The 27,191-nt window shown below is 35.9% G+C and overlaps 1 protein-coding gene across 3 annotated transcripts in view; it reads left to right on the top strand.

Moving 5' to 3' along the window:
* Window positions 1–925: 925 nt before the first annotated feature.
* The window catches only part of LOC121738451 (Krueppel-like factor luna), a 119,745-nt gene continuing 93,479 nt past the window's right edge, over window positions 926–27,191 (top strand). For all 3 annotated transcript variants that reach the window (XM_042130508.1, XM_042130507.1, XM_042130506.1), the window contains exon 1: window positions 926–1,090. In XM_042130508.1, coding sequence (XP_041986442.1) covers window positions 989–1,090 — 102 coding nt within the window. In that variant the 5' untranslated portion in view covers window positions 926–988. The remainder of the gene's footprint in view (window positions 1,091–27,191) is intronic.

Raw genomic sequence — 27,191 nt, 5'->3', positions numbered from 1 at the left:
TATTAAATGACAGAGCTTTATTAGTAAACATTAATTAGCTGTTTCTCACGGGTTTGCTAGCAATCACCTGCGGGGCTAAAATGGTCGCTTTGAAGAATCATGATATGAATCATAATATGATTATTTTTTCTAAAATCACAAAATGCAACTCTGCTGGCAATTCATTCTGTATTTTTGTACTGATTTGTCATTTGTTGACAGTTTTGACAATTCATATTTTGCTGCAATTGATTGAGAGGAATTGCTAAATGTGACCATTTTGGCCCCGCTGATAATTGCAATAATTTAACAATTACTTCATTACTTCAATGCTATATAAAACAATAAATAACTACATACCGTATTCATTTGCTCACAAGAACCAAATGAATTGAAAAAAACCTTATGATCCTCGATCATTTTAGGAGTTGGAAAGGTTAAGTTTTTATAGATACATAATAATAAAATTAAAAGGGCATACATACGACCACGGCTACTTTTTAAACATATCCATATCAATATAAACTGTTTTTATGTTTTGTACTTTTTAGAGCGTGTTTTAGCAGTCGGGTTTTAGTTTTCTAAACTTTTTTTTTTATTAGAATCAAAAAAATGTATACGTGACATTCCTTTACTATACAAAATTATTATCATTCTACTGCATACTCACATTCGTAATGTTTATTATTTGAGCGATAAATACAGATAACACCTTTCGTTTAAAACAACGAAAATATAACCGCGTAAATTCCTTACAAACGTACGTTTTTCGATCCATCCAAATCTATTAATCTCATGATTCCAGCGATCCTTAAGGACGAAAAAGAGACGGTGCTACATTTTGTCTTGGTGCTCTCTGTTCATTACTACTCTACGTGCTAGGATATACGCGGGGTGGAGGGGCGGGTCGCGGAGTGCGGACACCGGACGATCAGTCGTGCGCGCTCTGTCTTGGTGGGTTCACGCGTGTCGCTTTTAAAAAAGTCGCTCGGCATCACATGTAAGGACGATGGATGTTCTTCCTAGCGGTAACCTATTCCGCGAGCTGCAGGATGTCACCGACACCGGATACTTCGAGTGGAAGCTGTCCCTGGAAGACAAGTGGCAGCAGGTAAGTCGTGCTGTGCGTACACCACCACCACCGCATGCTGTGCAATCGGAGGAGCTGGCGCATTATTGTTTAACAATTTTGAGTCTTCGAAGTAGGGTAGCCTCGCGCTTGCGTGAGTCCTCGCGGTCGATTTTCGGCGAATCTTAAACCTAACCGAACTCATTCTTCAGCTGAAAATCGTGTGCCGAAATTGCACTTTTTAATTTCTAATTCGATCGTATATCTGAAGGTTGTCCGCTGTGCGATGTACGCGCGTTTCACTAGACCGTGCTTACGCCATTACTAAAAATATCCTAGCAATGTTTTAAGAGGCTCGAACTTCAGGGTTTACAGTTTATCGTGGTAACCGAATTTTCATGGACAGTATATATAGATTTTGACGAAGCTGTATTTCTGGATTTATTAATAACATAAACAAGTAACCGTCTTCCTGTAAGATTACTGGACGTTTTTCCTTACAAATTAACTGCAAAGATGATTTATTTTCTGAAAATGTTTGAGGACAATAATCTCATTTTAATTATTGCATTGTGTTTAATTGACATGTCAGTTGTGGTAACATACATGAATCATTATTATTATTATAGATATTATTTACAAGCCTATGTCCTTCCTTCAAAGTCTTTGATTACGCTATGCAAATTACCCATGTTTTACTTTTAATTTGGCGATTTTATATTTCTTTTTTTATATTTAGCATGCAACTATTATAGTAAATATTATTTTAAAAGATATTTAATATACCTTTGTATATATATGTGCGTAATGAAAATATTTCATATTTCCCATTTAGGGAACGTACCTATACTATATTGTGACCACATTTTTTATCATTTCACCCCTTTACCCTCGGTGACCAATGACCATCTATAGTATTATGACTAGCTGTTTGACCGAGCTTTGCTCGGTATCCGATGAAAATGACATTTTCTAGAAATGATTCCTAGCTAGATCGATTTATCGCCCCCGAAACTATATACTAAATTTCATGAAAATCGTTGGAGCCGATTCCGAGATTCCAATTATATATATACAAGAATTACTCGTTTAAAGATATAAGATTTATGAATTATTCGATAATTCCTCACACTTTATTTCTGAATTATTAGATAGTAAATGGAGTAATAAAAAATATATTTTACATGCAGGGTACCTATTTAAAAAATATAAAGACATTTAAGACTACTAGTAATTGCTACTTTTTTTTCGGAACCTAAACTCCCCTCTCCCCTTCGGGATAATTTAAAGACTCTTCATTTTGAACATCTTGTTAATTCACTGAGAGGATGAAGTTGTTTTTTTTTTCATATGAATCTTGATATCCCAGAACGTTTTGACTTTTGGCGTATACCATACCATACCACCGAGAGGGTCAAAATAGCAAACAAAGGGTCACGTAGTTTGGGTACGTTCCATATCACGCTCTCGTATGTTTAACACTATCTAGAATAGCCATTTACCGTCACCAAGGTCAACTGGTGATGAGTCAAATTTTTAGTCTTTATCAATCTTGGTTCATCCTAAGCAAACATTATATTACAAAATAACTATAATATAATTAGCTTATCTATTCTAATTACATACACGCGAAATGTATCTATGGATGCTTCACACCACGTCAATCCGACCCCGTTGTAAGTACCTGATGGACTTATGGTACGGGTACCAGACAACGGAAATATATTTTATACTTTTATACTATACATATATTTAGGATTTTTATTATATTATACATACCTACATATATTTAATACACATCCAAGACTCAGGATTCAGGAACATTGAAAACATTTGTTCCTTTGGCGGGATTCGATCCCGCGACCTCCGGCTTGAGCTACCAACTCGCCCAACAACTGAGCCACAGAGGTCGTCATAAAATGTATGTCTGTGCATCTACTATACATAGTGAAAATGCAAAGGAGGAAACTTTTGCCACGTTAAAAAGTATTCGTGGAACAAACTAATTGGTTATTGAAATTCCGGGCAATATCTTTATCCCTTGTATATATTCCGTAACTCCGTATATTTTGTAACCCACTTCTATTTTATTCTATCAATTTACTAAAACAACAACCTGAAACCGCACACCTATTTGTTTCGGCACAGAATGTTGTGATAGGTTATCCCAATCAAAAATCGAGTATCTACAATACCAACACAATACTAGTATTAAATAACGGTTAAGACTAAGCTAAAAAAATATTTACCCCATTATGGACAAGCTATTCTATGTTGCTTGTCTGTAAAGAATCTTCAACGTTTCAGACAAAGAGTAATATTAAAAAATTAAAATTATTTCGAGGTCAAAAAAATTACACATTTTACCCCTAACTCTCGTACCTTAAAAATATTTTTAGAGAAATTTTGACATTTAGGTTGTTAGCTACACTATTATAGTCATGAATACCATTTAAATATTCCAAAATAGTACTCAAACCTTTTACGTGTAGTACTTTTCGATATAACTAGATATAAGTATCTACTTCCATATCAATTAATGATACATCGATAACATCAATGTTTTCCGATAAAACATTTCTAGTAAGTTGCAATTTTATCACACGTTTTAAAGGTTTCATTCACCTACACACTTTACTATCGTGTAACTAGCAGACCCGACAAAGGGTTTTTTTGCTTTAAACGTTATTTTGGGAATGAAAAGTAGATGTTAGGTAATTCACATAAAATTTCATCAAATTACTGTTTTTTTACACTTACATTTTACATTATACCTAAACATTCTTGTAGGTATTCAATAAATATTGAATAATGTCGTATAGTCATCTTACGACATTTACCGGGAAATAAGAACCTTATAAAGACCGTGACCTTAAAAGAGCATTGACCTGTTAATTTTCATAATAAAACAATCATATTATTTATATTTTCCCGCAAATACCTACTGAGATGAGATTTAAATACAGTCATTAATATGTTAAGTTATTGTTCAAATTAAAATCCATTCGGAAGGAGCGTTCGTTATGTTGTAAAATAAATTCATATTTTGAATATTCGAGTTATTCATCATTTTAAATGCAGTTTCAAAGTCCAAGTTGTATTTGATACTGATTAGTGATTACGAATGGAATTAATAATATTTTTAATAAAACTATGATTTTGAAATTAAGTTGGGTACAATAAGGAACATCCATAAAAAACCTTGTCCTACTCTTCGACGAATTATGAAAAGAGATATATTTTACTTCTTTCATAATTTTTAGGGTTCCGTACCCAAAAGGTAAAAACGGGACCCTATTACTAAGACTTCGCTGTCTGTCTGTCTGTCTCCAGGCTGTATCTCAAGAACCGCTATAGCTAGATTTCTGATTTTTTTACAGAATGTGTGTATCTGTTGCCGCTATAACAACAAATACTAAAAATAAAATAAATAAAATATTTAATTCTTTTGCTATTTTTTGCTCGATTTCAAAAATGGCAATAGGCACTTGAAATGTTGACAAAATACTCAGTTGTATTTATACTTTAATAATTCATCATGAAATAAAAAAATAAACAATTAAGGGGGGCACCCCAAACAAAGAAACACATTTTTTACCTATTTTTGCTCTATAATGGTACGGAACCCTCCGTGCGCAAGTCCAACACGCACTTGGCCGATTTTATTAATCATAGATGTTAACAGAAATCGTTAGAATTCGTAATATTTTCGTTTTGAACACAATTTACCTCAATGCACAACTGTCATGGCAACCCATTACAAAGCAAAGGGTAGCAAATTTTTGAAGCATAATTATAACTTTACACGATATAATCGGGTACACTTTCTAACGAGGGGTTGACAATACGTAAGTATATTTCAGTACTTACTTATTGTTTTTATTTTTACTATCCTGTGTCGTTTGTTTTCTCTGATATTCTAAATATTACGTATTAGTATGATTCACATTCGTCCAGATTATATTTTTTCAGAAATTGTATGCCATATCATATATGATGTTCCGGACATTCTGAGTTCATAATATTATGAAATTCAGATTATGAATCAGAGAGACTTTATACGGATGCTGTTTTATCGGTCGAAGCTAATTAAAAATCTTATAAACGTGTCTTTAACTTTAATGTGGAGAAACACACTATTTTTCCTTATGTCATCCTCAACTAAACAATATTACTAATATTAAAATTAAACGATCATTCACCCTTGCCTGACTTAGCATGCAGAAATGTAGCTTATGAGTTATGATGGTTTTATAATTAAAAAATTACTTGAATCATTAAAAATTCTTCATTATATTACCGTGCCTGCCTGGCTTAATTTACTTTGATCTTTCATACGGATGAAAATAATTTGTATAACAAAGGAGAATCTCCTTTATACGTCAAGAATTTAGTTTATTAAATACCACACTGTTTCATGACGAATATTCGAATCACTGGTATATATTATGTCTTTCAACGACTTTCACTTGAAGGCTGGGACGCTTAAGAATTCTCGAAAAACCCATGCAACACAATTACATATTTACCTTTTTTTACATCTTTGTACTATTAACAAACATACTAAAATTCAATAAGATGGTAGTGCAATATTATTTACCCAGTCCATTGTCAACGCAATAAAACAAAATCTATTGACTAACTCCTAATGAACAGGGTACGTAATACGGGTACGTTCCCTTATGAATGTGCAAGGCTTAACAATAATGTCACGGTGTCACTATAAAAAATATGTGACACCCTTGTGTGGTGTCTAATGTCCATCCCAGTTACTTAGTGACATTAATAAATGTCCTCAGTGTCACTTGAAATGTGACTCCGGAGTCCGGGGTGGTGCTAATGCATGTCTTTGTTTTAGCTTAGTGCTTATCTAGTTTCATACAAGAATTGTGTGGGTAAGAAAAGGTTTTAATGCATTTACGTAATCCATAGAATACCTTGTTTTTTACTTAGATTTCATGGGTCAGTCAGCCTCCGAAAGAATGAAGAAATTCATGCATTTGCATTTGGTGGAACTACATTTTTTGGTCGGATAATGCCAACGCGTCTTGATCTGTCAACTGAAATTGTTTGAGACAAATTTTGTATTTCCGCCATCTGACAATGAATCAATTACTATGATGCATGATGGTACCCGAAATGTTAAGGAAAAAGTGAAGGAACAAGAGTAAACTGATTTTCCTTAAACTGAACATTCATAATGCTCACATGGCGTTTTGGATATTGGACAGTCCATTCTTAATTGTAGCTATAGTTACTGAACACGAAAACTTGTTACCTATACGTGAAAATAGTCCCCAGTACTGATTGCATATTGTGTTTATATTATTTAGGACATTTATCCTGTAGACACATATTAACATTATTATAGCTACAGGAAAATTGTTTTATTTACTTTAAAAGAATATAGTTCAAATAGAACAATAATATTATCAAGAATCTGTATATAAAGGAAGACGACCATATATATTAGGTACTTAAAAATAAAAAAAATAAAAATAAAAAAGTTTTATTTCTGAATAAATTTGAATCAAATATTTTCAGAATGTTGAACTACATGTTGCCTACCACCGGCTCGATAACTAACCCGGCGAGAAGAACCGGCGTAAGAAACTCGCACGGGGCCACTTTTTAGTAAAAAAGTGGAAAATTTGTCTTTTAAAAAAATAAAATTTACAATGTAAATAACTTAATCTATACAATATGAATACACAATTGTAAGTCACATATAATAAATGTAGAAGCAGCCTTGCAAGCAGCCATCCTACTCCCAAGATGTGCTATCGTTTAGGAAATCTTTGACCGTATAGTAGGCTTTGGCACACAAACGTTCTTTAATTACTTTTTTAAATTTATTAATTGATAGATTTTAAACGTTTTCCGGGATTTTATTGTAAAGGCGTATACATTGACCTTTAAAAGATTTACTTATTTTGCTAAGTCTGATCACTGGTACTTAAAATGTCTTTAATGATAATTAAGTGCAGTCTATTTACGATATACGATTAAACCAAATTGTGAATACTTAAAACACTTCCAAGTTGGGGACTAACGGTTAGCACAGTATAAATATATAACTACATATAGGAGAACAATTCTGTGTGTTCCAAAAATCAAACTCGCTACGTTTTACTTATCTGAAATCGCGTCTTCGTCTAGCATGGTGTGATGTGGTATAATGCCATCACTAAATTAATATACACATTCTATACCTACTGTCTTTGCCGAAGAAAACAAAACTTAAGGATCTCTTAACGTAAGCAGCGCTTAAGTATTGTTGCTTTTTAGGTCACGAGTAAGACAAATGAACGGGGAACATTCCTCCGAGATAACCCATACGGGGCAACGATTAAAGTTAATTCCAAGCAATTAGTGCTAACGTTGAAAAAAATTCTCTGCAACAAAAGTTAATGAGTCACTTCAAACAATATACCGTAGATCAGGGTTTCTCAAAGTGGGGTACGCCATTTGACGGCACGGGGTTCGCGACAAAATTTACGTAATGGTGGCAACAGGAGGCATTATTAGAAATGTCCATAGATGAAACTCTTGAATCTGATTTCAAAATGATGTCTTTGATAGATTTTTGGACAGTTAGACAGGCAGAGTATTTCGAACTCTCGCGCAAAGCGATGAATTGCCTTTTATCTTTGCTATAACATACTTTTATGAGAGTGGGGGGAGGGGGGAGGGGGGAGGGGGATTTCATTAGTTAGTAAGGGGTTCGTTGTCACTTGGAAATTTTAACAGGGGTTCGTGGAGCCGAAAGTTTGAGAAACCCTGCCGTAGACGGTAGACAATCTTCACTAAGCTAGGCATTTGGATCTTTAAATTTTAGAGAACTTTGCACCTCGTTCTGTGACGTCATTGCGGAGGTACCATTTGGAAAAAAATCCTATTTTAAGGTTTCGTACCCAAAGGGAAAGACTTCGTTACCTGTTTGTCTGTACGTCGCCAGGCAGTATCACAAGAACCGCTATAGCTAGACTTCTGTTACAGATTTTGTATAATGTATTATATAATATAATGTATTTATTTTGCAGCTGTAACAACAAAAACTAAAAACAAAATACATAATATTAAATATTAATATACTTACTCCCAATACAACAAACGTGATTTTTTGGCCTTTTTTGCTCGATATCAATAATAGCAACAGGTAGGTACTTGACATTTTCACAATAGACCTTAGATATAATATTATTATGTGTACTTTAATCTATACATCTATACATATAACATATCTATACATCTATACATATAAATAAAATTGGAGTGTCTGTTTGTAATATTGAAATACAGTTATTTACCACATGCATATTATGAATGTTTAGACGGTACATACACCAAAATAACAATTTTTAGAATTTTTGTCTGTCTGTACTCTGTATGTCTGTCTGTTTGTTCCGGCTAATCTCCGAAATGGCTGGACCGATTTTGACAGGACTTTTATTGGCAGATAGCTGATGTAATAAGGAGTAACTTAGGCTACTTTTTAACCGACTTCCAAAAAGGAGTAGGATATGTTTTACTTGTTGCATAAGATATTTATGGTCCAAATTAGATACCATGTTCATAATGTTCATTCTTTGTTATCAATAGCTTATCACATTTTTTTGACGCGGACGAAGTTGCGGGTAACAGCTAGTACTAAATAATAATATTAAAATAAAATTCAAATTTAAGGGCCCATACAAAAAACACAATTTTTGGCCTATTTTTGCTCTATAACGGCCGGCACACCCTTCGTGCGCGAGTCCGACGAACCAACAAGTCCAAGTGCGAACTTGGCTATTTATTTTTTTACTACCTTCGGGACATTCGGAAGCTATTCTCATAACTCGAATCTAGGTTCGATCTTGATGTACGGAGAGGGTGCTAAAACTTAGTTCTGCGGAAAGGTTGCAAATAGGCTATTAATTTCGTATACCATCTCATTTGAGGACAATCTTATTTTATTAGAAGATATAATTATATCTGTATCATAGAAAATTCAGAATATAATATATTTTTATCTAAATCCTATGAATATTTTGGCACACGAACAACTTTTATTGATCTTTTCAGCGCACTGTTTGCACCGGTTTTATAAATGCTTGCAAATACTGCATGTCGCTAAAATCCAATACTTTTAATCAAATTTAAAGTCCAAATAAACCGCTCCCAAATAAATTCATTATCTCCTCAGTGAGTTTAAAAATTCTATGTGTTTCGAATTTTAATATTTACGATAGTTTTTACAGTAATTTTATTTTCGTAATTTTTGTTACTAAATACATTCTTTTTGATAGGATAATATTTTTATTAATAACTTTAAAACCGTGAATCCTACATTGATATACCCTGTATGTGTAATTTATCCTTGTCTGTCAAGCCACTTTTATGACGTATCGAACAAAAACTAAACATTAAAAATAACTGATACACAGTATGAATCTTGTTGGAAAGGGGGTAAAAAGATAAAAAAGTAAATTAATTCGTTTTGCTGCTACACTACATTGTGATTTATATTTTACTAGTTTCTATTTATTATAAAATAATATAATATTATAATATTTACGTAGGAATTCATACATTATATTCCGCAAGCTTTGAGTGTGCGTTATCTGTGGAATTTGAGGCATTGTCAGACAATGCTATAATGCTGAGACGGGCAACGAGCATAGTTTGCATACTTGAAGGTGATGAGTAGGTACTGAAAACGTTTGGTAGTATCTGCCTGCCGCATATTATAAATACAGCCTACGTCTAGTTTTTCTAGCTGGAGCGTTTTGGCCGCTACAACGCAAGATCACAAGCAATATTTTTTTATGTACCGATTCTTTTATAATATACTAGCGCGGTCGTGCCATCTTTTACATATTGATTGATTTTTGTATGGGAGCCTCCCTTAATTTTTTTTTTGTTTTAATATTATTATTAATGGTTGTCTGGAAGAGACCGCTTAAAGCGGTAAGACCGCCAATTTGCGCTCTTCCTAAAAATTGTTTCTCTTTCGCATTTTGTATTTTATTATGTGCAAATAAAGAGTTCATCATTATTATTATTAATTATTAAAGTACACATATAATTAAGACCTTGGTGAAAATTCCAAGTGCCTACCTGTTGCTGTTATTGATGAAGAGCAAAAAAGCCAAAAAAACACGTTTATTGTATGGGGCCCGTCGTATGTCATGTGGTCAAAGGACTGTTAGTGGGACTCGATATTTTTCGAAACTTTGAATGCCTATAAAATCAAAACTACTAGGTATTTTTGACTGCAACAAAAACGAGTGTATTTGTATACATACAGGCTTTACTGTGATAAAATTACAAGCAATTTGGCATACCTAGTAACATTCTCCATTGCTTGTTATCTCGCGGTGTAGCTGTCGCAGTCGACTGGTTAAAAAACCCATTCAATTAAACAGCTAGCCCTTTGACTGAACAACGCCATTCAATCACACGGCTATACGTGATACGTCGTTTAGCCGATTTGTTGACTGCAACGTTCAACACTACAGCTAGGTGACGCTTGGCCAACTGGTTAAATCGAAAATTAACTAAGGTGACTATTAGTTTAGTGCTACTATTACACAAACAAGCAGATTAATTGTATTTTAACTCATTTTGAACACAATTGCAATAAATAGCTTGATGATGCATTTCATAATACCGTAATTTCTCCAAGAATATTAGTTTAAATTTTGATTCATTCGTATGTACTATGTACCCCCATAATTTCTGTCTCTTTAATAATACTTGTAACGTATATTGACAAAAGTTTTGTAAACAAAACGCACCTAGCGCCGCGGTGGTGAGCGCTGAACTAATTCAATCAAACGGCGGCTTTTGAATAGGAGGAATCAGCTTAACATACTGTACACAAAAAGTTTTGGATATTTCAGATAAATCTGACAATATTCGGACATGACGTGTGCAATATGTTAGTTAGATTTTGGATTATTTACTGTATGTGCTAGTACATGGCCCCCGTAAGGGCTACTGGCGCATTTGTGCAAAAAACGGATTTTGGCGCCTCTTTTGGCAAATTTTTTGGGTCTTTGGTTTTGGCGCCCCTAAAGATGGCGATTTGGCGCCCCCAGAGGATGGCGCCCATGTGCATTGCACACATTGCACATATATGGTAGCGGGGGCCCTGTGCTAGTAGCACCCTCTGCTCCGACCTTTGCGTAATATTTACTATTATTGTAAAAGATAACACTTATGTAATTTACAACTGACATACGTACTAAATCAGCTGTTTTTAGTTTTGCTTACACGTTTATCAATATTGTATGTATGATAAGAGATAGCAGTGTATGTACATTGTTTTCGGCGTACCTATGGCACATTAGACAGAACGAACCAGTAAGCCGACTTTGAAGTGTTCTCAAAATTTATACGTTTGACGTAGTATGTCATATGGGCCGGCGCGCGCCGTGTTAATTCAGAGTTCAGACCGCAACGCGACGCGTAGATGCATTTCTAAATTTGTATTTTATTGACACATTTGCAAGACGGCTCACACAACTGAATTCTTTCAAATCCATACAAATTTGGAAATGCATAATATATACGCGTTATACTTACAGCGGGACTACGCGGTACAACGCGCCGATTTGTCAGCTTGTTTGAAATCGGCCTACTGGGTCGTTATGTCTATTGTGACTATAGTGATAAAAGTATTTACTTTCAAAATGCAATACTCTGATAACATAGCGATACTTTTTGCTGTTTTGGAATTAATTTATTTCGCTTATTATTCTACTATGAAATATTATGTATTCGTATTGTTGTGTTCAAACCGAGTATAGACTATAGTTATTCCGATTCGAGACTTATAAAAAGCAAAAAATATATTTAGAGTTTCCTAAACTACTCACTTACAAGAGCTTTTGTGGTCGACTGCTTGAATAGAAAAAGTAGTTTATTTACCTTTACGAACAGGTACAATTATAGGTATTATTTAAACTTATAAAGTATTTAATGTGTTGTGTGTACAAAAATACAGTAATGAATTGCAAGCAGAGTTGCATTTTGCGATTTTAGAAAAATGAATCATATTATGATTCATATCATGGTTCTTCAAAGCGACCATTTTAGCCCCGCAGTTCGCCAAAATTCGTTAATCTCCCGGAAACCGTACCTACATTTATTCCGGGATAAAAATATCCTATGTCCTTTCTCGGGACTCAATGTATCTCCACACGAAATTTCAGGAAATTGTGCGTAAAGAGGTAACAGACAGACAGACACATTCCTATTTATAATATATTAGTGTTGATGGAAATCCAAGAATATCTTTCAATAATCAACTTTAACAACCACATTTTTGAATAAACAATAACGTAATGATCGTTGACGCATCTCAACTTTTTGTCTCGAAATCTTTGATCCCAAGACGTGTAAAACGGTGTGTGACAGAGACGACGCTCTATAAATACGTAAGCGATCTCTTTCTAGTTTCTGCAGATGCGTTTTTGGCCGTTACCTTCAAAATACCATAATATAGAAAAGTGACTAAGTCAAAAAACTGCTTCCACGTTCTATACTAACGGCCGTTCCCAATATTTGATCTATCTCTGGTTTTGCCCTACTAGAGATAGGAATAGCTCACATTAGACATTAGAGACATATATTTTATGTCAATTGTGAGCTATTCCTATCTCTAGTAGGGCAAAACCAGAGATAGATCAAATATTGGGAATGGCCGTAAGGCGTACTTTTAGTTGCCAATTGTCATACTCTGCTCTTTCCGGTGTCCTAGCTACGTACTGAATACAGTAGACAGTAACTGAGGGATTAGGACTTAAGAGCCATATTATTTGAGCGTTCCAACCTATATAGGGTGGGTTATCGTTCCATATAAGGATGGTATTTCGGCAACTGGCTCGAAAATGCCCAGGTCCTACGGCAGGAAGAATGGAGGAGTTTTAGTCGGTATACCTGCGGCACACTTAGCCGGAGGGAGACTAACGTTCTACCCTCCCTCGGAGGCGGTGGGGGATGCCTAATGCATTTAATAACAAAGGATGGTGTATTGATGGCCGTTGCCGAGTTTTTGACAGCCCTACTGCACTCGTAACAGATGGCCAGATGTTGTGAGATTCAAAATGAGTGACTTGACGGGATGGATAATGACCTCGGCGCTTGGCCACTTCAAATTAATTACAATATTATGGCAAAAACGTTGGCATTAATTGTCATTAAAGTTAAACATTTTATTTAAATGATTGAGATTTGTATTTAAAACCCTAAAAAACTTATTTATCAAAAGGCCATTTATTCAGCCTTGCCAAAGCGTAAAAACGGGACCTACTGAGACTTTTATATATTCTGTTCGTCTATCTGTCTTCAGGGCGCAGGCATCTCCAGTCAAAAAAACTCGAAGACCGGACATAAGCCATTGATACAAATAAGTGACTGCAAAGGCTAAGTTAGAAACAACAAGAAATAAAACTCTCAATAATAAGTTTCGAGCAACTGAAAACTACAGGTCGTAGTATCTGAAATTGCAGTTTGAACGCAAAAGAAAAAGGCAGCAAGATATTTTCCTTAGCAAAAAACGAATGAGAAGAGAGATAAAATGGAAACTTTGAACCGAGATGACAGTGTTTATATTGATCGCAGACCTCTTTTAATATTCATTACTCAAGTGTTCTTTATACCCAGACCTTAGTCTTTGGTCTGAATTTAATATGCGTCTGCGCGAACGCGCGGTGCAGCCGCGAGATCACCGCGCTTTACCACAGCTTTACATACAATTGCTTGTGATTAGGGAATGCAATCCCGCAAGAAAATTTCAATCCCGGTATTTGCGGGACTGAACCATCATAATCCCGCTTAGGGCCTTTCCACACGACGTATTTTTTGCGACGCGCGTTTCTGATGCGCTCGCCTTCTGCGCGTTTTCATCGCGTTTTGGCAGATATAAAGTTGAAAACTTCCTTGCGTTTGCTGAGCGTTCAACTTGCGTTTGTATGGATACAATGAGCGTAAAAAACGTCGTGTGGAAGGGCCTTTATGGATGTATGGATGTTTGTTACTCTTTTACGCAAAAACTACTGAACGGATTTTAATGAAGCTTTACAATAATTATATAGCTTATACATCAGAATAACACATAGGCTACAGATTTAACGAAAAAGGAGGAGGTGTTATGTTCGTTTCTTTATGTTTAGCGATTAGTCCGCCGTTTGTGAACGGATTTTCATTTTTTTTTCTTTTGGTGTATAGGGCTTCCTATTTGGTATCGATGTTCACAAAAGTGGTGACATGATGAAGGAATCCATGAGTAATCGAAGGGAACTCTTCAAAATTTATATTGAAACAAGTGCTGACTTCGGTTTCATGAGAAATATTCCGAGCATATTAAGCTACCAACAAGTAAGATTTTGGACCCAGCGACACCCACCCATGGTTTATGGCAATATTTGGCACAGATATAGAGTAGACCACGTTGATTTATTTCTGTGAGACCACGTAAATGTCCCTTAAAGCTATATTTTTGCGAGAAAATGTACTCACGGTTTCCGTAAAATTCCTAATTTACGCGGGCGAAGCCGCGCGGGACAACTAGTAATGTAGTATAATATTAAACGAAAATAAAATGTTTGTGAGTGCGACCAAGGTGCCTGTTCCTGCTCTGTAGTAGAGCAAGACAGTCGAGAAGAAAGTGAATAGGTGTTTCATCCTCCTCTTCACAGAATCTGCAAGTCGTTATGCTACACTTACCCATTCTGTTTAGGTGTTTGTTGAGCTTGCAGTGCCCAGTTAGGCTTCTGGTAAGGATTCTTAATTGGTTCCTACCCAAGGTGAGCACTAATTGTGATAGTTTCTTGTTGAAGCCAGGAATTAGTACCTTGGAATGTTCAAGGCCAGGGTTCTCAGCCCATTGCTTCCTGCATAGTTTGTGACCCCATTCCTTGAGCACTTGCTTTGTGGTACTGCGAGGTATACCACAGACCGGTTCTGCGCCATATATGAGACTCTCCGCCCCAAGTCTAGCCAGTTCGTCAGCGGTTTCATTGCCGGGGACGTTATTGTGGCCCGGGACCCATACTAGGCGGATGTTGTTGTTCCTTCCCAGCATGTTTAACATCTCAATGCATTCCAGAACTAATTTGGACGAGACTTCTGCGGCATTCAGTGCTTTAAGTGCAGCTTGACTATCGGAGAAGATAAATACTTTTTTATTAACTAGGGCCATCTCCAGGCTTTCTAGTGAACAACCGAGGATAGAGAAGACTTCAGCCTGAAACACGGTCGCAAACTCCCCCAAACAGGCGTATTTGCCTTATGGTGACCTGCCTCCGTAGAATCCGGCTCCCACACCGTTGTCTTTCCTTGTTCCATCCGTGAACCAAACTATGTCGCTAGGGCGGACATCGATTGGGATTTTTCTTTCCCAGTCCTCCCTAGAAGGTATAAAAACGTGGTATTGCTTCGAAAAGCTATACACCTTGATCATGGCATCTGATGGCATGGCCATGACAGGTGATTCACTGAGAGACTGTTCCAGCTGTCGAAATGGGGTGGAGGCCCAATTCGTCCTGCCCTCCGTCCTGGCCCTGAGAGCCGCCTTTCTTGCCTCCATCTGAACAAGCAGAGGAAGCGGAGTTAAGTTGACCAGAGCCTCGATGTCGAGGGCAGCGGTGTCCCAAGTCCTTAATATTTAACATAAATCGAAGCTATTTTAAAATATTTCAATTGCTAATATCGTATTTAAATTTTCTGCTACATTTTACGTTTGCCTTGAAGGTAAAAATTCTAGCGAAACCAATAATTATCCTGTCAGGGAAAATAACATTCGACAGCTTCCAGTAAATTGAAAATTACATTTATATTAAATTAATGAATTTTCTATGAGTTGTCTTGGCGTGTTACTGATTAGATAGGGAAAATTTATACATGTATCTAAGTATAAGATGAAAAAGAATAAAGATACATAACATTATATTCCATTCGCATATTGCATCGTAACTATTTCAACAAAAATCAGCAAACATTGTTTATTTACTGCTGCAGCTATTTATAAATTCTGGCAACTAACATTTAAAATACGATCGAAAATAAAACTTTATCGTGTGTTTTGTAAGCAGCTGATATGAACATAATATAATAAATACGTGATACGTCATAATAACTATATAATATAATGTATATTATCACAATATCCGTGACCGTGACGGTTCGCTAAAATACAAATGACTCAGACTTTGTGATAAACACTCATGCATGATCTTTCACTAATCTCAATATAAAAATGTAAATAAAAAGACACTTTGTATCGACATATTCTGTGATCGACATAATATTTTGGCCGTGCAGTTTTGAATTCAGAAATTAAAAATTCATCACTTTGCCCATTACATTGCTATCTGAACCGACCCTTATACTAGGGTTACACGGTCAGTCTGGCATCTGTTCAGTTCATCAGTCTGAGACTGATGGCCGGAAAGTACATAGTAAAAAAAATGATCAGTTCATCAATCAAGAGGTCAGCCTAGATCAGACTGATGGACAGAACTGATGCCAGAGTCCAGACTCCAAGACTGACCGTGTAACGTTGTGCATAGTATTGTAATTTACAAATTACAATGCTATCCACAAAATAGTGACTAGAGTTTTCTAAGCTCGAGGTTCAAAAGAAGTATTGTAAAATACCGAATGTTATTTAAAATTTTAATATCAATTTCGGGTAGCAACAAAAGGAGACTATTACGTTACTCGTATAATTTACTTCATTTTGATAAGACGAACAACATTTTATTTGCGAAATCTCGAAAGTGGTAGCTAACAGAGATAGAAAGGATTTCATACATTGACTTGATGGTCCTAAAATATGGATTGTTCTATTTGTAGGACAATATTACTTTTAAATTATATGACTATTAATCTATCTTTATACAAAAAATCAGCTCGTTAGGGTTCCGTTATAGAGTTCTGTATTCAACAAAACTTGGTTGACTTTGTATTCAACAAAACTTGGAGGACCATCAACTCAAAGTATGAAATCCTTTCTATTGTTTTCTATTCTATTGTTATTCTATTGTTCGTCTTATCAAAATGAAGCTATTCACAAAAATTAAGCTTGATAGTAATCAAAAATATAACCCGGGACATTGTATAGTATTGCCTCCCGTACCATACGATGAGCAAATATTTATGAAACTCATTTTGTCTGTTGACAACGAGAAGCGCAAGCGGCTATCATGTGTTTGTGACGTCACAGCTCACATATTATAAAATAAAGTGATTCCCGCAGCTTCGTTGCGCGGTGCGCCATAATGATCGGGAAACGTACCCTTTTGCGGGATCTACGTACTTTTTTTTGAAGTCGGTTAAAAAAGTGGCGCGATGATGACCGACATCAAAATGTCTGAAATATCAGCGCAGACCGCTACGCGTTATTCAAATACACAATATTCTAGAATTTCATACTCTCGGGAGTCGGGCCATCAGCGCCGACGGTCAGCGAGAAACTATATTTTATTTTACAAAAAACTGACTTCAAGAGTATTTTATTGTTGTGGGACCACCTTTAAAATATATTCATTCCAACTAAAAGAATCATTAAAATCGGTTCACAAACGTCTAAGTTATCCGCGAACAAACATAAAAGCATGCACGTCGAATTGAAGCATCTTCTCTTGTTTAGAAGTCGGTTACAATTTATTTTACAAATCAGCCCAAAGTTGACCGCAGATTTGTCCGCAACGTACGCGCCGCAAGCCGGCACGCGGCAAGCCCCGTTTCCCAAAAATGAATTCGTTGTATGAAAATATGACGACACAAAATTTTCACGTACGCGCTGTATTTCGTATCTGACGTCATTTCAAACAAGTTACAACGTACTATGTATTCTAAAATGTGGCGCGTACGGTGCGGACAAATGTGCGATTAGCTTTATACGCGTCTTTTGTTTGTCAAAATCCGCCGTGTGCTTTAGGCCTTATACCTACCGAGTAGCGAGACTGCCCTCAGCCGAGCACGTCCATATTAAACACATCGAGTGATGGGCCGAGGGCACGGCCACTCGGTACACGTAATCAGGCCAGGCTACTGGGTACGGGATAGCGAGATATCGGCAGAAGCTGTTAATTAAACTCAATGTCCGATGACTCACAGCCAGGTTACAAACAGACTGACTCACTGATATTAAATTCCTTGTTTAAGCATTGTTGTTGCATGAACGTAGGTCGTACGCGTTCAGTTGTGACCGCCGACTTTAATTATGCAATTTTTTGTATGCATTTTTTTGGTGTTGTACTGTATGCTGCTGTAGATATATTTGAGTTTGGCATTTTAAAATCTTATGATACTAGATACGGACTGTTTTTCCATGTTGACCTTGGTGGTGAAGGCTGGTTATTCAGCCCATACCCTTTATCTTATCTTATATCTTTAAACGAGCAATTCTTGTATATATATAATTGGAATCTCGGAATCGGCTCCAACGATTTTCATGAAGTGTAGTATATAGGAGGTTTCGGGGGCGATAAATCGATCTAGCTAGGAATCATTTTTATAAATTGTCATTTTCATCGATTACCGAGCAAAGCTCGGTTAAATAGCTGGTAATTAATAATTGGTAGAGATTGAATGATATTCAAAATGTAAAGCCACAAAACAGTCTAAATTAAAAACTACTACTACAGTCTACAGACTATACTCAGTACTTTTAAACATTTAAATATACTTAAACATAGCAATCAAAATATTTTAACCACATTGCTTAGATATTTTAACGGGTACTTATTTGATAACTGGAAAAAATGCCATTATGCAAATTGTCACCTTAGACATCCTATCATTGGCGGTTCACCAGTGCCTTACGTGTAAGCTCGCGACCGTCCCCACAGAATACTAATCAAATATTACAATAGTATAAACTATGTGGTCGATGCCTTCTTAAACGATGACGGTTTTATTTTTGAGCTGGCCATACACGCCAATCCAAATAGCGTGTGCGTCCCTTGAATGGTTAAATCATAGCACTGTGTTAAAATGAGATTTATAGATAACAATAATTCTAGCAGATCTGGCTATTGCAGTTTTAAACACGTAATATTTGGGATAAGCAAAAAGATCACCGATTTTCCTAAACGTGCCTGATAAGTACTCAAAACTGCATCAAAATTGGCCAGCCCTTTCAAAGGAGTTGGGCAACAAACACCACGAGAATTTTGTACAGGTTGGTTACGCCATTAAAAATACTACGCCTTTCTCGGACTTTACTTCAGACTCATTAAACACCACTTATCATCAATCTATATTCTATATCTATCTTTTATCTATATATATAAAACTCAAAGGTGACTGACTGATTGACATAGTGATCTATCAACGCACAGCCCAAACCACTGGACGGATCGGGCTGAAATTTGGCATGCAAGTAGATGTTATGACGTAGGCATCCGCTAAGAAAGGATTTTGATAAATTCCAACCCCAAGGGGTTCAAATAGGGGATGAAAGTTTGTATATAATAATACTTCTTAACGCGAGCGAAGCCGCGGGCGAAAGCTCGTTAATATATAAAACTCAAAGGTGACTGACTGATTGACATAGTGATCTATCAACGCACAGCCCAAACCACTAAACGGATCGGGCTGAAATTTGGCATGCAGGTAGATGTTATAACGTAGGCATCCGCTAAGAAAGGATTTTGATAAATTCCAACCCCAAGGGGTTCAAATAGGGGATGAAAGTTTGTATATAATTATACTTCTTAACGCGAGCGAAGCCGCGGGCAAAAGCTCGTTAATATATAAAACTCAAAGGTGACTGATTGACATAGTGATCTATCAACGCACAGCCCAAACCACTGGACGGATCGGGCTGAAATTTGGCATGCAGGTAGATGTTATGACGTAGGCATCCGCTAAGAAAGGATTTTGATAAATTCCAACCCCAAGGGGTTCAAATAGGGGATGAAAGTTTGTATATAATAATACTTCTTAACGCGAGCGAAGCCGCGGGCAAAAGCTCGTTAATATATAAAACTCAAAGGTGACTGACTGATTGACATAGTGATCTATCAACGCACAGCCCAAACCACTAAACGGATCGGGCTGAAATTTGGCATGCAGGTAGATGTTATAACGTAGGCATCCGCTAAGAAAGGATTTTGATAAATTCCAACCCCAAGCGGTTCAAATAGGGGATGAAAGTTTGTATAATAATACTTCTTAACGCGAGCGAAGCCACGGGCAAAAGCTCGTATCTGTATAAAGAGTTTACAGAGTTTCACATATTTTATAATACCACTAGAGTCTAGATGAGGCTCGCAACTCTACTCGTATTGAGGTATTATCCGTTTATAGCGCGGGAACCGTTCATTTTCCGGTATCCCATGTCCTTTCCCGGGACTCAAAGTATCTCCATACGAAATTTCAGCAATATCGGTTTAGTGGCTTGGGAGTGAAGGGGTTACAGACAGACAGACACACTTTCGCATTTATAATATTATAGTATGATCAATCATGGATCGCTTAGTTCTGAATTTCGGAACCACTACCAAATCATTAGGAACCCATCGATTGCGAAGGGGTGACACCGCACCCAAAATTATTGGGGTAGCAAATAAGAGGCAATTAGGTCAGGCTACTCAATCGGGGGCTTAAAAAATTTATTTCCGGTCGCCGGTCGGTGGTTAGTTGCGTTAACCCGTTTCCCGGCTAACCCGGTTAGCTAATACATTACCGGCTATTTTTAGGTTAAGCAATCGATTAAAATATAACTCTTGAAAATCTTTCGACTAAATGAGTCGAAAGTAAAACCTTCTTTTTTTGGAGTCGGTTAAAAATACATTACCGGCTATTTTTAGGTTATACAATCGATAAACTCTCTCTTAAAAAATATTTACAGCGAAAAGAAGAACGATATCCTTTATGAAGTCGGTTAAAAATATCCAACTGCTGTGTCACTCCATGCTACCAGGTCCCAAAAGCAAAACCCTTTTTGACCGACTTCCAAAAAGGAGGAGATAGCGCCTCTAAAGCTCAGGCCGACGTTTTTCTCTATTTTAGAGCATGATTTTTCAAAAATATACCCCTTATTCTGGCGTCGGGAAAAGAGAAAAAAATCGGCATGCATCGATACAAATATCTGGATATTGCAATCAAGGTCGTGGATGGATTACAGTTACAATAATACAATCGAAACGCATGGGGGCTTTTACAATCCGTTGGTATTATGTTTCATTTGCATCCTACCGTCCTACGTGCTCTTGTAAAAATAATATTTCCGACTGAGCACGATCTTTTTCAATGGATATATTATCATTTATCATACACTAGTTGACGCCTGCGACACCGTTGCGCCAAAATTAGTTTATAGAGCGTAAACCGTACATTTTTCCGGTATAGAAGGTATATCCTATGTCCTTATACGTCATAAATGGTAAACCTTAATTTAACTTTCATTAAATCAACTGAAATATAAAAATAAATCAAAAAACTCTTAATTTCATTAAAATAAACCTTATTGCTACTGCGGAACCCTTCATGGGCGAGTCCAACTCGCACTTCGCCGCTTTTTTTTGCATAATTTCATTCAAGTGCACACCAGTAATGCCGTTTACATTACTCTAAAGGCCCCTCACCGCGAGCATTCACGAGTATAAATGTAACATTATAGATTCGTTTTTGAGCATTACATTACAAAAATACCTCCCTGACCGACGAGCATTCAGTTGTAATGTGACATTAATTAATTTTCGACATTGAGCGTTACATTACAATACTACCTCCTCGACTGACGAGCATTCGCGTGTAATTTAACATTCGACTTTGAGCATTCCATATAGCTAATTGACGTTACAAGTTATATCAAGATATTACACACTGTAGTCTGTATCATTACAAGGTGCGCATTGTAATGCTCGGCTCTCCTCCCTCACTGATGTAATGCTCGACTTTGTAACGTTACATTACAAGCGAATACTCCCGGTGAGAGGAGCACCTTTATAGCAACTCAGTGCTGGATTGGAATGATCAATGATGTAAATCGGCCATAAGACTTAGTTGAAAAGTTTTTCTCACCTAAAACTATATTACTCTTAGCAAGAAACATAATTAATATTAAAATATCCATAGACACTTACTATTATTAAATTACATCTTCAGCAGTTTCACCGTAAAGCGGTAACAAACAAGCAGAAAGAAACACTTTTGCATTTATAATAGTAGTGGATAGTTGGATACTATATTCTAACTGAGCTAAACTTCCCTCGTATTGTCCGAAGAAATTGCTCATAATCGAGTTAGGACCCTGATAGTTGACCCCACTTATTAAGTTAGCCACCCCTCTTGCTATTGAAAATCGACTGCAACTAAAAGCGTATAACCCGCAGACGAACAAAGATATGCCACAGTATAAATAATGTACAGTAGGCCAAATATATTTTGACATGGGCGATGGAATGTGGGAGTTCAGGACAATCTTTTAAAAAAAGCGTGGAGTCAGTCTTTCTCTTTCACTGTTATACGTTTCAATTTTTTTGCTCTCCTGGAGTTGGAGTAGGCGTAGCAGGATGTAGTAGAACGAGAGTACGGTTATTATACTGTACACATATATATTTGTATTGTGGATATAGTTCCGTCGATTCCAATAAGTTTAATTACTGAACTGTGGAGTAATAATGCAGAAATTCTATTGAACAAAAGATTCATAAGAGTTTATTGGTTTTGAATCTTTCACTTGGACCTAAGTAAGTATATTTTATTTTCTTTGTCTTTCTTAAAAGAATAGCCTTTTCTAGTTCTATTTCGCGTTAAGATTAATAGTAAATGACTAAATGATTCATTATGCAACAACAGAACAATCATAATTTGGATTTGTAGTTTCTCTAAGTATTTTCTTGATCAGGTATTCAGTAACGCCTCTGTTGTCTTAACTACAAAGTTTAAAGATTTGACTTGGATTAAACGGAATTTGACAGAGTTGAAAAATGTTGTTTCCAATGCAGGCCTATCAGGAAAGATGCGTTGGATAAGCATGTAAAAAACGTCCTACGTCTTGCCAGACGTGTTGACCATTCCACTGGGTTATAACTTATAAGAGAACTGGAAATGAGATTGCTCTTGTATACGCTCTTGGGCACATTCGTCTCAGTGTGAACTTACCTTTAGACGTAATGAACAAAGGATGTCAACAGGTGGTTCCTGTAGGCATTACCGGATATTACTAATCCGTCCACTGTGTATTATTAATTGTCGCTTTGAACTGCACTGCATCCAGAATTACCGTTCAGGTAATTTAGAGATACTAATAGAGTATTCAATAATCCCCTTATCAAGCTGACTATAGTAAGATATCATAGTTAATATACGAAAGCCATGTATTACGATACCTTAAATAATCGGCCAAGTGCGAGTCGGACTCGCGCAGAAAGGGTACCGTACCGTTATAAAGGAAAAATAGGCCAAAAATTGTGTTTTTGTAAGAGAGCCCCCCTTAAATTTTTATTTTATTTTAATATAATAATTAAATATTAGAGTACACATATAATAAAGGACTTTGTGAAAAATTCAAGTACTTACCTGTCGCCGTTATTTATATATAAAAAGACCGAAAAAATCAGGTTTGTTGTATCCTTAAATATTTATTTTATTTTCAGTATTTATTGTTATAGCGGCAACAGAAATACATAATCTGTCCTAATTTCAGAAGTCTAGCTATAGCGGTTCTTGAGTTACAGCCTGGAGACAGACAGACGGACGGACGGATATTAGAGAAGGCCTACGTTTTCCCCGCACTATGTGGAACAAAGTGGGATAAGGGAGATCGCAGACTTCAGACTTTTTTTGCGATCGAGTCTGCGGCGTTCATACAGTTGGCATCGTGCGGCCATGCCGACTGTATGGACGCCGCGCGCAGACTCGATCGCACAAAAAGTCTGTCGTCTGCGATCTCCCTAATGCTTACTCCTCGCGCCGGCAGTCTTCTTTCCTTCCGTCTTACGAAATTTCAATGTGGTTACGTCCTGACGTATTTATTATTCATTCTAGAAAGTGCATAACGCCGCTAAGGAGTTTTCCACTTCAAAAACCGTCCCACCAACTTCTCCTGTATCGAATTTCACATTCCTACTGTAAATCACTGAATGCTGTTGCTTACTTCATTTTGAACATCTTAATAATTTTTGGCATAGATGCTTTTGTCTTCCAATCAAAACTTGCATATCTGTGAATTTTAACTTGCAAGCGAACATACATAACATCCGAAAGTTCCACAGTTCTTTAAGTCCACGTCGTCCAACACTGGTGCACGTAGGTGCATTTATAAATTTATATGGATTTGACAGATTTTTAAGACGTCTCATGCAATTGAAGTCTTGTCAATTCAGTACAAAATGTCGCTTTGTGGTCTAAATTGACCCTTATGAGAAATTTAATAGTTGACACTCAACTTTAAATTAATAAAATATACCATGGGGTTACGTCAACATTTTCATTAAATTATAGTAATCAATTAAAGTTTCCGATTGCGCCGTTATTGTTATTATATCTGTACTTTGCTAGAGTTGCGAAGTTTTTAACGGAAGTGAACATTAGGTTGAAATTACAAATTGACTATAAATGGACGCTGTTAGCATTCGTGTACTAAGTCTTCTAACCCACAAAAAAATTACGAATTTTTTAACAAAAAAATTTAGAACAAGACTGCATTCAAAAATAACAAAAAAATCGTGGGTTAGGACATTAATGCTTAACACTTAATAGCGACCATTTATGTATGTCTGAGTAAACTTCAAATAAATTATATTTTCTGGTAGTACAAGTTTATACAGTATTGCAATTTGTGCGGTTACATAAGTGATCGACACAATCGTACTTATATTAATATTATCGTATAATATATTATGATTCATGAATGATTCACATACTTACAAACTCTTGGAATGGCAATTCTTAACACGTAGTCACAATTTCATGGAATAAGCGCCTTTTAATATTAATAAATATAATACATTTCCTCTAGATGGTCCTTGAGATACTTTTACGCCGTTTTCTGGTTAAAAGACAAAATATATTTAAAAAAACTTACAATTGAGACGCAGAAGTCATCTAACCCACAAAATGACACTTTACTTAAATTATTGTCTCTTTGTTTATTGCAATTCATAAGTAAGCAAAAAGTCACCAAAAATCCCAATGGAATAAAATAAACAAAACACAATATGAAGCATTGTTAGAGAATACTCGAGAACATATTTTTTTTTAATATCTATGGACGCTTCACACCACGTCAGTCTGGCCCCGTGCTAAGTACCTAAAGGACTTGTGCTACGGGTACCAGACAACGGAAATATATTTAATAATTTTATACTATACATATATTTAAGATTTTTATTATATCATACACATATTTAATACACATCCAGACCCGGGAACATTGAAAACTTTTTGTTCCGTCAGCGGGATTCGAACCCGCGACCCCCGGCTTGAGCTACCAACGCGCTCACCACTGAGCCACAGAGGTCGTCAGTATTATATTTTGTTTTCCGTTCGGAATCCATCTCTGCAGGGATTTTTAACTTTATTGAGTTGAAATCTATCTATTACCGCTCTCCATTTTATGAAGGTGGAAGTGCTGGGTGGGAAGGTTTTTTCAATAGTAAGTATATCCGCAGTATAAATAATATACAGTAGACCATATTTATACCAGACCACCCAAAACGAGAGTACGCGTTAGAAAACTTGTATCAAAACAATGCATCTTCACTTCGTATAAAACGTACATGCGTTATAAGAGCTTGATTTTAAGGTGAAGTCACTGTACTGTGTAATACTTATACTGTGTTATTGGAGAGTCTTTGAGTTCGTTAGGAGTTACTGAGGAAGCCCCTAACTAGAAACTTAGTTACTTTAGGTTATTCCATATTCTGTTTTGATCTTGCAATCGCAGTTAGAATCAACTGTATGAAGTCAGAATTGGTTTAAAAGTTTAAAACTAAAACTAAGGTTCACATCAGAGTGAGGCGTGACTTAACCATATTTTAATAGCGACAATATCTAGAAATCAAGACGAGTATTTTGCTGTTGTATATATTATTTTGTTGTGTTTTCTGCAAAATAATTATCTGAATTTCGATAAAATATGAACCAAAGTATGTACAACATCCTTCAAGAATGATTATTTTATTAACAAGTTGTCTAGACTAAACTCGTTAGAAATAATAATGTTTATTCCGAAATATACGAAAAACAATTAATTTTAAATACAATACTCATTTTGATAAAATATTACCTATGAAAATATTATTACTGACTGCATAATAATTCAATGAGAATCGAGAAAAATAAAATATTATATTTTGTTCGCTTCGACCGTAAAAGTATTAAAATATATTTCATTATTATTGCGTTCATTATGCTGCATATAAATATAATTTTATTTTTAGTGAATGGTATTACTTTTAAGTAATGGTAAGTACTTGTATTAACACTGCAGTACACGCGTGGACTACCATGGTAGACCAGGGTCACTTTTTCAGCGATATTTTTTCAGTATTGCTCGCTAGAAACTTGCCATTCCAGGTAATCCTCATTTGATAAATTTGACAAAACCTCAGTACCTCCTGTAACCTGATAGTCAATTAAAATTATAGATATTTAGCATCAAAAACGCTGGACTACCATAGTAGTCCGCGCGAGTATTCGTGTACTAAATTCAACCAACATATATTTTGTTTCATTATTGATTTATAATGTTTTATTGTGTATGATTGTCTATTTTATGCATTTATACTAAAGACATTTATGATAATTTGGTTACTAACAGTTATAAACACTAAAATTTAATTTTTCAATAAGATAAAGTGACCTGTACAGATTGACGTCGTAACCATATTATGACTAACCAGAAACATAGGAAATCTCACCAAATCGCAAAAATATAATTAGAAAATTAATAAAAAATTACACATTTAACTAGTGTAAAGTATTTAATTAATCAATAAATAAATTATTTTGTAGTTTTCACAGTGAAAAGTTAGCGCCATCAATGCCGGTTGTCTAATTTCCTCGTCAGGCTTTTGATGTGAATTTTGAAATGGAAAATTGTGATTTAAGTTGGCTGCTGTAACTAAATAAGCGATCAAGAGTAATACAAGTGATAAATATTGACCAGTTTTGTAAACCCCAGTCTAGCACT

This window comes from Aricia agestis, chromosome Z (genome assembly GCF_905147365.1).
Source record: "Aricia agestis chromosome Z, ilAriAges1.1, whole genome shotgun sequence".
Lineage (NCBI taxonomy): Eukaryota > Metazoa > Arthropoda > Insecta > Lepidoptera > Lycaenidae > Aricia > Aricia agestis.
This window is presented reverse-complemented; position numbering and strand designations above follow the sequence as displayed.